This window comes from Podarcis bocagei, assembly GCF_964188305.1.
Source record: "Podarcis bocagei genome assembly, chromosome: 15".
Classification (NCBI taxonomy): Eukaryota; Metazoa; Chordata; class Lepidosauria; order Squamata; family Lacertidae; genus Podarcis; species Podarcis bocagei.
Genome location: NC_138141.1, coordinates 34525906 through 34539469, shown reverse-complemented (window position 1 = coordinate 34539469; position 13564 = coordinate 34525906). Strand labels below are relative to the sequence as shown.

Sequence of the window (13564 nt, the reverse complement as noted above, 5' to 3'; positions counted from 1 at the left end):
CTCTGCTTAACGTAGATTGCCTCACGACTCCTTTAATTCTCCTTTGTCCATGTGTCGTTGTGGAATAATAAATGAATGAAAATGAGTTTTATTCTTAGGGAAAGTATGGTGAGGATGACCATGCCTGCCTTAAGACCGATTCTGTGAACAAAGAGGTTCAAAGGAGTCCCAAGGAAGGGCCCCTTTGCAGAACTGTTTCTGCATGTTTTATAACCTGAGTTGTAAATGTCTTGCATCCTGAGATGCTGAGACAAAGCAGACGTTGGACTCACAAGCTTGACTCCCTAAGAGGCTCTTTACCTGGCTAATGTTACAATTAAGCAAAGAATGTGTTAGAATTAGATTGTTAGCCTTGAATTTAGAGATGACCTGGCATAACAAGGTGAAATAGCAGATGATAGTTTAAGAACTAGTAAAGGTAAAGGGACCCCTGACCATTAGGTCCAGTTGTGGCCAACTCTGGGGTTGCGGCGCTCATCTCGCTTTATTGGCCGAGGAAGCCAGCGTACAGCTTCCGGGTCATGTGGCCAGCATGACTAAGCCGCTTCTGGCGAACCAGAGCAGCACACAGAAACGCCGTTTACCTTCCCACCGGAGTGGTACCTATTTATCTACTTGCACTCTGACGTGCTTTCAAACTGCAAGGTTGGCAGGAGCAGGGACCGAGCAATGGGAGCTCACCCCGTCGCGGGGATTCAAGCCACCGACCTTCTGATTGGCAAGTCCTAGGCTCTGTTGTTTAACCCACAGCACCACCCGCGTCCCATAGAAAATGCATACTTGGGGTCAGTTTGACCTGCTAGTTTTATTTGCACAGAGGGGGTCGTTCTGAGAAGGGGAATGGATTAAAAAACAAAATGCATCCCTTTGCCTAAAACGGTCCTGTCCCGTAAAAATCAGATGTTGTTGCATTCTTATCACTTTAACCTCATCTCTATCACTATGTTAGTTTTGTTAATTGTAAGTGTTTAGTCAAACCCTACTAGTGAGTCCATTTCTTTACATTGATTCCGTAAATAAAGGTAAAGGGACCCCTGACCATTAGGTCCAGTTGTGGCCGACTCTGGGGTTGTGGCGCTCATCTCGCTTTATTGGCCGAGGGAGCCGGTGTACAGCTTCTGGGTCAGCATGACTAGGCCAGCTTCTGGCGAACCAGAGCTGCACACGGAAACGCCGTTTACCTTCCCGCCAGAGCGGTACCTATTTATCTACTTGCACTTTGACGTGCTTTCGAAATGCTAGGTTGGCAGTAGCAGGGACTGAGCAACGGGAGCTCACCCTGTCGCGGGGATTCGAACCGCCGACCTTCTGATTGGCAAGTCCTAGGCTCTGTGGTTTAACCCACAGCGCCACCCGCATCCCATAGTTAAGAACTAGTACTCTTCTTCAAATGCTTCATGAATATTATAAAACACACCCCTATTGTAAAAACTGCTAATTTGAATGGACATGGGATGTATGTTATTGCTGGGCGTACCAGTTTTACATGTTTAGGAGCAAACATGATGTAGGCAGATCGGGAAGCCTGTAAACTGCAATTTCTTAACCAATAGGAATTGTAGTAGGGATATTTGAACAGTCTTAGGGTATAAATTATCTGTGATGTGAACTGGAATGTGCAATCCCCTCTTTCCAGCATGAGCTGGGGGGTTCTTTGCCCACAGTACTGTGTCGACAACAATAAATCTCCTTCTGCTTGATCGTGGTGTAGACTCCTCCTTTCAAAGAGAAATTTGAATCCCTCTGGGAAAGATCCCTGGGTCAGATTTGTCGTTCTCCTCCATCTGCTGCTGTCCCACAGTTTTTTTCTGCCCTAAATCCAGAGATGTCTTATGCTTTGAAAATCCAAATAGGAAAAAAGCGACATTGATCACATAGGGAATGTCTGGATAATAGGGAAGAGAAATCTGGAGGGCGGTGGACTTTGCGTTGGGAGGAAAACAGAGCTTTGAACATTTCTTTCCCACCAAATTTGATACAGGGAAAAAGAGGTCTGTTGTGCACCTCCTTAGTCCACAACTTCATGCCAGAGTGTCGTCCCTCCTAAATGACCAGAAGCGTTGTGTGCGCGCGCCTGTGTAATGATATGGGATTAAAGCATTAGTTGGCTAATTGCACTGATTAAAGCCTATAACTGCTTCCCACCCCTGGCAGAATATTGTGAGGCAGGATGGTGGTGGTGGAGGTGCTGGAAATCTCTCTAATGTAGAAGAAGGCCGTAACTCAGTGGCAGAACGTCCCCTATTCCATCCTTTGCGTCTCCAGGTAGGGCTGAGACCCAGGCAAGCCACTGCCAGTCAGGGTGAATGAAACTGAGCAAGAGGAAACCTTTTCCAGACCCATGGGGACTAGAATCTTGAAAAGGTCTTAGGGCTGAATCCCTGGTGTTTCCCAGGTAAGCCTGGGAGAGACCCATGCGGGAGACAATGCCAGTGGTCTGACTCTGCATTAGGCACCTTTCTGTGGTGAATCAGTGTGTTCTGGGGGTAATTTGTATCATGCTACAGCCGTGGAGAATCTTTATTTGTATTTCCCCCCTCCTTTTGTCCAGTACAGGCAGCAGTGACCCTTACTGCATTGTGAAAATTGACAATGAAGCCATTATCAGGTAAGTGGTGAACATTAGAACACCCCCTCCCCCCTCCCTCTCTCCTTGCCCTGCAAATCAGAGGAAAGGGGCCAAAATCTGGACTTAATCCAAGCATACTTCTCATGAGTTACCCCTTGCATTTCAGATTGTGTATGACAGGGGTAGGCAACCTAAGGCCCGGGGGCCGGATGTGGCCCAATCACCTTCTCAATCCGGCCCATGGATGGTCCAGGAATCGGTGTGCTTTTACATGAGTAGAATGTGTGCTTTTATTTAAAATGCACCCCTGGGTTATTTGTGGGGCACAGGAATTCGTTCATTTTTCCCACCAAAATATAGTCCGGCCCACCACATGGTCTGAGGGACTGTGGACCGGCCCATGGCTGAAAAAGGTTGCTGACCCTTTTTCCTTTTAAGCACCTGGTCCTTTTTATCTCTCCCCTCCTCCCACCAGGACAGCCACTGTGTGGAAAACACTATTTCCTTTCTGGGGCGAAGAATACGAAGTCCACCTCCCCCCCACCTTCCACTGCGTGTCATTCTATGTCATGGACGAAGATGCACTCAGGTATGACATCACTTCCTGCAGAGATGAGGCTCTTCCTCCTGGCTCTCCTGGCATCTACGCAGCAAGTTATTGTGGACTCCATGCTTCTAGTGCACACAAGCTTTGTGGAGCGTCTTCGCAACACCATCCTCATTGAAATGCCACACATACCCCTCATTTTACTCGCATTTACCCTTTCGGCAGAAATTTCAATACGTTCAAAATAAATATATGTGGAAGTGATAAATCTGGAAAACAGTGCCTTGCACCTTAAAAGCTGCAGTGGTAAACATTTCTTAAGTTTTCTTTTCTGTAAATAAATAAATGAATAAATGTGCTACTGCTAAGCTTGGGTCTGCTGACACCTCCCTGTTGTGTGTGGCTGGTGCCATTTCTTAAAAAAAAATTATATTTATATATCACTATTTATTTAAAATAATAATCTTTTTTAGATAATTTTTTATTAGTTTTCAATTACAATAATCAAATAAAAGCCTCATTATAACAATGCCAAATTATTATACAATTACTAATCCCAATCATTCAGATGCCATTATATAATTTAGGTGGCCTCCCGCGTGCTAGAATTGATGGTTTGATGATTTACCCAGTACTTTATTTAAAATAATAATAATCAGAGCGGTTTACATCAATTGTACATAAAACCATGCAATAAAGACCATATTAAAAAAAACAACTTAAAAATAACTATTGTGGAAAGATGTATTCTTAATGGCCTGCATAAGCCTGATGGAATAGAAAAGCTTTCAGCATGTATTTGAAAGTCGAAACAGAAGGCGCCTGCTGAATCTGTATTGGCAGAATGTTCCACATTACTGAGCAGATGACAGTACAGTGGTACCTCGGGTTAAGTACTTAATTCATTCCGGAGGTCCGTTCTTAACCTGAAACTGTTCTTAACCTGAAGCACCACTTTAGCTAATGGGGCCTCCTGCTGCCGCCGTGCCGCCAGAGCATGATTTCTGTTCTTATCTTGAAGCAAAGTTCTTAACCTGAAGCACTATTTCTGGGTTAGCGGAGTCTGTAACCTGAAGCGTATGTAACCTGAAGCGTATGTAACCCGAGGTACCACTGTACAGCATCCCTGATAGATGGGCCAGCTGGCCAGGCCTGGATATGTACCTTTTGCTACCTGAGGTGAAGGACAAGATTGTAACCCCCCACCCCGTAACACAAGATGGTATCCCACCCCCCTGTACAGAATCTGACCTGGTAGCCAATTGAAACATGAATATCACAAGATCTACCACTTTATGTGCGGGGTTCAGGGGAATGGCGGGTGGGCTGTTGCCACTCCCAGCATCCGCTGCCTGAAGCAGGCACATCACTCTGCCTGGGGCAAGGACCGGCTCCACACTCATCCTCTTAGGAATTATGTGCAGGGAAGGAGAACCCAGACCCGAAGGCAGCCTCTTCCACTGCCAAGAAGTTCTTTTACCATTTGGAAATAACATTCAGGGGAAAGGTGTCTGTTCCTAGTGCTAAAAGGAAAAGGAGTAGCATTCAGATGGGTCGCCAGGAAAGGTTGTTGCATCAAATGTCTTCAGGTGATACTGTGGGTTTCAGTGTTAGACAATCTCCCTCTCTTGCCTCCAGTCCAATTTCAGTTCTAGTCCAGATCAGTAAAACCTGAAATGCTCCAGGCTTATACTCTCTGGTTTCTTGGATATCCCATTTACCTTTCTGCCAGGGGTTCAGGAGCAGAGGCGAGGGCAAGGGAGGAAACAGAGAGCGAGGGGGAGGAGGCCGAAGAAAAGATGAGTGATGACGACGACCCGAGATCTCCGAGTCTTTCCAGTGAATCAGAAGATTCACAGAAAGGAGCGCCAGTGGCCAGAGCAAGGGGGGAGCCTAGGGGGACACCCCAGGAAGAAGGGTCCAGAGGGGGCTCAGAGGGCAGCAGTTGGAAATCGGGACCAGCGTCACCAACAGAGCGCAGTGGAGAGGAAGGGCGCCAGGTATCGAGTTCTGGCAGCTCGCAGCAGGGGGGAGGGCATGAGTCAGGAGTGGCCACACCTCCATCGGGGAGCGAAGAAACGGTTAAGCGGAAAGTGGAAGGTTGGGCGCGCGCGCCAAGTTCAAATGCACAGGAAGGTGGCGCAGTAAGCAGCCCGGAAAGGGAGCCAGGTCCTAAAGCCCGACGCAAGGAGACAGAAGGGTCCGGGGGTCAGCGTCAGAAGAGTCCAGGAAGGAAGAGACCACGGGGGGCAGAGGGACCCAGAGAAGAACGGTCAGGCGGAAAAGGTGGAGTAAGGCTAGGGTATTAAGCTGGTGTACAGGGGGCGGAGACTCAGACGGAGCTTCGCCGGTCTAACCCATAAGACGTAGAGCTGCACGCGGCAGCTTGAGAATGGAAACTGTAACTCAATAAAGACTTTTATAAAGTGAACGCTGGCTAGTGTGATCCTCTGTGAGCTAGGATCTGGAAGCAGCTCTGACACTTACGTTTTTTGTTTTCCTTTCTCGTGCCAGCCGGGACGACGTCATCGGGAAGGTCTCCATCACCCAAAGCCTGTTGGCTGAGCACCCAAAAGGTGAGATTATTCCCTCTGTTGGGAGAGGTAAATAATTTTGAATGAGTAAATTGAACAAATTTGGTGCATGGTCCCTGCACCAAAAAGTCAGTATCTGCAGATGGAGTAACTAAAGCAGGTGAACCTCCCATTTCTTTCCCATTTTCTTTACCTTCCCCCCTTATTCTTAGTAAACAAGGATGTTTGATGGATAACAAATTTGGCAACGAATTGTAACACCGCATTCATTTTTTTAAAAACAGTGTTTCTGGCCATACAAAGAGTGCCTTTAAACACATGGGACCGGTTACCTGAGCCTCGAGATGCATGTGAACTCTGCACAACCCAGTCTTGACTGTGCTGTGCAAACTCTCATACTGTAACTGCTGCTCATGATCAGCTATACAGCGAGGGGAGGGGAATGTGCAAATTAAATGCAGATATGTAGATATTCCTGTTTTGCACAATTTATTCCAAACACAGACTGTAGGAGTGAGGGGATCCGCTAGCTAATATCCTCTGCTATTCATGCAGATTCCAGATTCAGCTGCTTCTCCCTCCAATTCATATAGGTCCCGTTTCTCTCGCTTTGTGTTATCCTTGTGGGTCTGAACCCAGAACAGGTTTGAGGGCAGCAGTCAAGAACTGGATCCCAGCTGAATCTCCTGCTCCCACCCACTTCCGTCTCCTTATCTGTCTACCTTCCTAGACAGGAGCAAAAGAGAGGACGTGATCTGCTTGCTCAAGGATCAGGGGATGTCTTGGGAGGCCCAGTGACTCATCTTTGGGATGGAGGCGGAGAGAGAGATTGTGTCTGAGAAAAGAATCTTCCTCTCTTGACCTTTGGGGTAGTTTCTGCCCAGTAACTTAGACGCTTTCCCAAGATTTGGAGGTGATGGTTGCTTTCTTGGCCGTAGGCCTGGGTTCAGGGATCTCCTGGAGAACAAATCCCTGAGCTGGCTGTGTGAATATTGCAATTTTTTCATGTGATTTTGTGGGTCTGCTACGCAGGTTATTCATCTGTCAAGAAGACAGCAGGCCCTCCAACATCTCACAGAGCACACTTGTAATGCCACAGTTCTTTGTGAGCTGCTCCACTATAGTTTATTATTATTATTATTATTGGTTGCAGGTATTCATATACCATTTTTCATCAAATGAGATACATTTATGAGGAAATCAGACAACAGAATTAAACAGTGCAGTATATCAGCCTTTGACAGCCTAGTTTCCTCTAGAGTCTAGAGCAGAGGTAGACAACCTAAGGCCCGGGGGGCGGATGTGGCCCAGTCGCCTTCTCAATCCGGCCCGCAGACAGTCCGGTAATCAGTGTGTTTTTACATGAGTAGAATGTATCCTTTTATTTAAAATGCATCTCTGGGTTATTTGTGGGGCATAGGAATTCATTCTGAGTTTTTTCTAAATATAGTCCAGCCCACCACATGGTCTGAGGGATGGTGGACCGGCCCACGGCTGAGAAAGGTTGCTGACCCCTGGTCTAGAGGTTTTAGACTACAGGTCCCATTTTTGTTTTTGTTTTTTCTCATGGCATTTAGGTTAAAAAAAAAGCAGATATTCTATGCATTGTGTTGTAGACTGGCAATGAAGAATTGAATCCAATGCTTCTTTGATGAAAATAGGGACGTCTTATTCCATCATCATCATTTTATTATTTAAACCCAACCCATCTAATTCGGTTGCCCCAACCAATCTGGGTAGCTTCCAATGTCTATAAAAACAAAATAAAGCTTTAAACATTAAAAAAGCTTCCCTATACAGGGCTGCCTTCGTATGTCTTCTAAAGGTTGTATAGTTACTTATCTCCTTGGCTCCGGGGCGGCGGGGGTTGTTGCATAACTCCATACCCTCCAACATTTCTGTGATGAAAATAGGGGCATCCTGAGGAAAAGTGGGACATTCCAGGATCAAATCAGAAACCTGGACAGCTTCTGTGAATCCGGAACTGCCCTGGAAAATAGGGACATTTGGAGGGTCTGCAATGCTAGCCCTACACAGAACAGACCAGTAAATTGGAGCAAGTGGTCCATTCCTTTTGTGTGAAATTCCCTCCCTCTTGCATCACTGCAGCAGCTGCATTCTGCTCCTTGACAACATTGCATGACTGACTCTTCCCTGTCTGCAGCTAATGAGAGACTTCCTTTTTCTGCTGCATTTCTAGGTCTGAACTTTAAAATGCTGTGTCTGTGTGCTTTCGCTTTGGGGTTTTTTCACTAGCACTTTCCCCCCATGAAAACATGCTCTTTACCGCTGAATCGGACCAAATGGCAATCCGCGAAAAATCTGAATTGAAGTTTGTTTTCTGACTTAGCGTTAAAAGGCAGGTTTTCCTGGGGAAAGTGCCAAAAGCAGCAAAAATAAAAAATAAAAATAAAAGTGCTCAGGCACAGAGCTTTAAAGTGCCAACCTCTGCCTAGAAAGCGCAGGGCAAAAGGTAGGCGTGGATGATCCCAGGCCTTTAGCCCATAACTCTTTCCTAGCATAGGCAAGACCCAGCACATTTATACTGGCTTGTTCCAATAAATGGGATGGAAAAGATGAACAGGGTGACAACAGTGCCGGATTTATGTATAAGCTAAACAAGCTATAGATTAGGGCCCCTGGGCCCCCAAAAAATTTAAAGGGGGAAAAAACTGGATGTACATTTTCCAAAATATAAGATAAAAAATAAAATAAAACCTACATGCAGCAACAGTGTTTTGTGTTGTCTAGGCTCCTATGCTGTAAGTAATGGGCCTTGCCTGCTAGCCTGCTCCCTAAAATATCACTGGTTTGCTCATTTCTATATATAGGGTGCCTCCATTCTGCATGGACTGGTTGCATGGTGACATGTGCAAATGGCTTTAGATACCTATTAGGTCCATAAATTACCATATAGCGTATATTCAACACAAAAAACAGTGACAATTTGTTGTTGACAAAGGACAGCTGGCCATATAAAGGGCCCTGTTACCTTCAGTAGCTTAGGGGCTCATCAAACCTAAATCCGGCCCTGGACTAGGTTGCAAGAGGATTAAGAGCTAAGGAAGACTCCAGAGTCAGAATAAAATGTCAAAGAAGTTTTTAACAGTCTCCAGCTGTGTACACACTCCTGTTTAATCCACATCAGGATGCTCCCACTGCTGGTTTGGGAAGCGTTAAACACATAATGTTAGCCAATATCCATATCTGTCTTGTTGCTTCTTAGGAAATATATATATTTATTTTGGTCAATAACTAGTAGAGTTCTCAGGAAATATTTTACACTGTATTTTTGTGTTGTGAACTAACCTGAGATCTACGGGTGAAGGGCAGTATACAGCAATTTTTTTAAAAAAAAGTAGTATAAACACCGACAACTGGGAAACACTGGCCTGCGAGTGCTCCAAATAGAGAACAACCTTTACCAAAGGTGTCATGGACTTTCAGGACGCTTGAACTCAGGGCAAAGGGGAGAAACATGCTAAGAGGAAGGCACGCTTGGCAAACCCTCACTGTGACCAACTCCCACCCGGAAACCTATGTCCCCACTGTGGAAGGATGTGTGGATCTAGAATTGGCCCCCACAGTCACTTATGGACTCGCTGTTAAAACCATGTTCATGGAAGGCAATCTTACTCGACTACGAGTGATCGCCATAGAAGAAGACAGATTTTTAAAAGTAAAAAATAAAATACTGTTTTGTGCTGTGGTTTTCAACAAATCAGCTTCAACCGGAACTGAGAAAAACAATCTATCTGTGCTTCCAGCTGGTAATGCGCACTCAGCCTTCATGACCCTTGTGGTCCTTTTCCAGCTCTATGATTCCGTGGTCTTCTTTGACCCTGTGCCATCCCTGTGAGGGTAGGGCACGGTTGCCCCTGAGTTGAAATTCTTGTGCTTCCTTCTCCCTGTCTCTGTTCCCAGGCTATAATGGCTGGCTGAACCTCACTGAAATTGACCCAGACGAGGAAGTTCAGGGGGAAATCCATCTCCAGATTGAGATCGTTGACAGCGGAGCCGTGAGAAAGCTGCGCTGCACTGTGTTTGATGCCAGGTAAGGCTGTGCTGTGCCAGAGGCGAGGTTGCAGGGCAAGGGTTTGCAACCTCCCCTCCCCTGTGACCTTATGCCATCCAGCCCTCTGTCTGATTTTAAGATGCTTCCACAAGCTGTAAAGCCAGACCCTTTGGCTGGAGCAATCTGCCCCTCTCCCCCCACAAAGACTCCTCAGAACTGTAGCTTACCCCTCACAGAACTACAGTTTTCAGTATCCTTAACATACTACAATTCCCAGGCTTCATAAATTCATTCATTTATGCTTTTCAAGTTTATACATTTCACTAATTTTACAATCATTTTGACATTTCAAAACTTGACTTCCTTCCCCCTCTTTCTGCGGTTCCTTAAATTTATTTTTAATACCTTCCACATATCCAGATTAACGTAATTTGCTCATTTATTCATTTACTTTAAATATATACTCTGGTCAAACTGCAGGTTATTACAATAATCCTGCCAGTGTTCTTATCTGTTTACAATTTACCTGTAAATATTCAATAAACCATTTCCATTCTTTGCTAAAAAGTTTATCTTGATTTCTTATTCTTCTGGTAAGTTTAGCCATTTCTGCATATTCCATAAATTTTTGTATTCATTCCTCCCTTGCTGGGACTTCTGCTTATTGCCATTTTGGGGCGAGTAACATTCTTGCCACTCTAGTCACATACCTGAATAAGTTTCTATACAGTTTTGGTAGTTCTGCCCCTATAATTCCCAAAAGAAAAGCTTCTGGGTTGTTGTTTTTTACAAATGTTATATTAAACATCATTTTCAATTCATTACATATCAGTTCATTACATACCCCACCCATCTGGCTGGGGGAAACCCAGCCAGATGGGCAGGGTATAAATAAACACCGTATTTTTCGTCCTATAGGACGCACCGTCCCATAAGGCGCACCTAGTTTTTTGGGGGGAAAATAAAGGGGGGGAAATTATTTTTCCCCCAGGCGCGGGGCTGGGGCGGGGGAGGCCCGAGCTTCCCCCGACCCCAGCCCCCAAACAGGCAGCTCTCTACAAGCCGTGGGAGCCCAGTGCTGGCTCCCGCTGCTTGCGGAGAGGTCCGCGAAGCCTGGACGCGCTGATCTCAGCGCGCGCAGGCTTCGGCATGCCGGCAACTCTCCGCAAGCAGCGGGAGCGCTCCCGCTGCTTGCGGAGAGGTCCGCGAAGCCTGGAGAGCGAGAGGGGTCGGTGCACACCGACCCCTCTCGCTCTCCAGGCTTCAGCGAAAGCCTGCATTCGCCCCATAGGACGCACACACATTTCCCCTTCATTTTTGGAGGGGAAAAAGTGTGTCCTATAGGGCAAAAAATACGGTAAATTATTATTATTAAATTATTATTTCCCAGTAAGCTTTAACCTTACTACAAGGCACCACATATGATAAAAAGAAACTTATTTCTCTTTACATCCCAGGATTCCTTGTTGGAGCTCATGTGCTTTGAATGTGTGGTCTTTGCACAATCTGAGTCAGGCCACCAGCCCTTGCAACTCAGTCTTGCCTACAGCAGCCTTCTTGGGTTTCTGTCCTGGCTCCCAGGTCTACTCAGAGATACTGGAGATTGGAGATGGGGCCTTCTAGATGCAGAGCATGCACTCTGCCACTGAGCTACTCTGCATGGAGTCTGTCCCTCCCCCCCCCCCCGGAGGATCAAGCCAAGCCCTTTGTCAGGGAACATTCTGAGCCCTCTCTAATTGCAAGAGCCCTTAATCATGGGGGATTGGCTGACCGAAGGAATGAGCTGTACCGTTCCTTTAGGAAGAACAGAGGGAACACAGGGCGGTAATGCTGGGTCAGATAGACAGCCCTTCCAGCTTATTAATAAAAATTATTAATGATTTCGGTGAATAGCACTTGTGAAAGTGCTTCCCATAAATTTTCTTGCTCTAGAGCTGGCACAGTACAGCAGCTAAGAGACTGAGCCCTCACAGGGATTTTATTTGTCAATTTTTTTTGACTACATTTTATTTTAGTCAATTTTTTGTTGGCAATATATTTTATATTACAAATTTCCCATATAATACATAATCGTTTTTTCTTTTATCGACTTCCCATCCCATTTTTCATGGTTTTTTTTTATTCTTCCCCTTTGCTGCACCCTATCTTTCTTCTTTTATATCATAACCACAATACAATAATCTCTCATTCTTTCTGTTGCTCGTAGTTCGAATCATGCTCACAAATTCATCATACTATAATATTTCTTCAAACAATCTAGAAAAGGCTTCCATTCCTCCTTAAAGCAATCATCGTTCTCTAATTTTAGCTGTTAGCTTTGCAGATTTAGCCTAGCCCATTGCTTATCCATTCTTCTTTGGTGGGAACTACTACTTCTTCTTTTCATTTCTGTGCATAAAGAATCCTAGCTGCATACATAAACAACCTAACCATCTTTTTTGGGGACTTCCGTCCTTATAATCCCTAGATACGTTAGTCGATTTTTAAAAAGTCTATATCCCACCTTTGCTCAAAGGGGCTCAAGGCGTCGTGCGTGGCTCTCCCTCTCTCCCTGTTGCCCTCACAACAACCCTGTGGGCTAGGCTAGGCTGAGAAACTGTGACTAAACCAAGGTTACCCAGTGAGCATCATTACCGAGTAGGGATTTGAATTCTTCCAGGCAGCTTTTGACAAACGAGCCTCTCTCTCCTGGCCTCAGTCCCCTTCCCTGTTTGTAAAATGGGGAATAATGCTGATGTACCTTACAGGGTTGTTTTTGCTTTTATTTAAATTTGCCTTCTGCCAGGTCAGACCCGTGGTTCTAGCTGAGACCCATCTAGCTCAGATTGTCCATTCATTGACTGCTAGCAGCTGTCCAGGATCCCCAGCTGGGGAATGAATCGGGGATCTTCTTCATGCAAAGCTCTGCTGTAATAGAAATGCTGAACCCACTTTGACCATTTGCATTAAAAATCAGAGGGGGGCGGGCAGGGAAATCAACCAACATAATTGCATAGCTGGTATGAAACAGCGCAAGGAGGATTCATGGTTTTGTGGTGGGCACAGCAAAGATGAGACGGAAGGCAAAGTTCAGGCTTGCGAGGGTGTAGCAGGGAATGCCTGATCACTGCTGCTGTGCAAGCGGAGGATCTGGCGATGTGAGTCAGAGATGCGTTTTTATAAAGCAATAAACTTTCCCAATTTTCCTTTCTTTACTGTCTCGCGGTATCCACCAGTTCTCTGCTGGGAATAATCCTTTCATTAAAATGAAACTCTCAAACTCGGCGGGAGAAGAACATTGAATGTTCAAAAGGAAGCCTGTGCAGAGTGATGCTGTGTTTGAATGCTGGGCCCCCGGAAGAGGGTGCAAAGCCATATGCTAAGGGCTAATGGGGGTGTTGTTGTTTAGTCGTTTAGTCAGGTCCAACTCTTCGTGACCCCATGGACCAGAGCACGCCAGGCACTTCTGTCTTCCACTGCCTCCCGCAGTTTGGTCAAACTCATGCTGGTAGCTTCGAGAACACTGTCCAACCATCTCATCCTCTGTCGTCCCCTTCTCCTTGTGCCCTCCATCTTTCCCAACATCAGGGTCTTTTCCAGGGAGTCTTCTCTTCTCATGAGGTGGCCAAAGTATTGGAGCCTCAGCTTTAAGCTCTGTCCTTCCAGTGAGCACTCAGGGCTGATTTCCTTCAGAATGAAGAGGTTTGATCTTCTTGCAGTCCATGGGACTCTCAAGAGTCTCCTCCAGCACGATAATTCAAAAGCATCAATTCTTTGGCGATCAGCCTTCTTTATGGTCCAGTTCTCACTTCCATACATCACTGCTGGAAAAGTGGGGGTGTTAAGGGATGGTAATACTACAGAAGAATGTTAGGAAACAGCAACACAAGCCCTTTGACAGAAAAAGAAAACGAGGGGAG

At 45.8% G+C, this 13564-nt stretch overlaps 1 protein-coding gene across 5 annotated transcripts in view; it reads left to right on the top strand.

The window, feature by feature from the left end:
• Positions 1 to 13564, top strand: part of RASA4B (RAS p21 protein activator 4B) — a 51521-nt gene that overhangs the window by 21413 nt on the left and 16544 nt on the right. For 2 of the 5 annotated variants that reach the window (XM_081172951.1, XM_081172950.1), the window contains exons 2-5: positions 2552 to 2608; positions 3045 to 3158; positions 5631 to 5692; positions 9575 to 9704. In XM_081172951.1, the coding sequence (XP_081029077.1) occupies positions 2552 to 2608; positions 3045 to 3158; positions 5631 to 5692; positions 9575 to 9704 (363 nt within the window). Of the gene's footprint in view, positions 1 to 1813; positions 2396 to 2551; positions 2609 to 3044; positions 3159 to 5630; positions 5693 to 9572; positions 9705 to 13564 lie in introns of those variants that run through there. The other 3 variants (XM_081172953.1, XM_081172952.1, XM_081172954.1) reach the window with 3 other exon arrangements.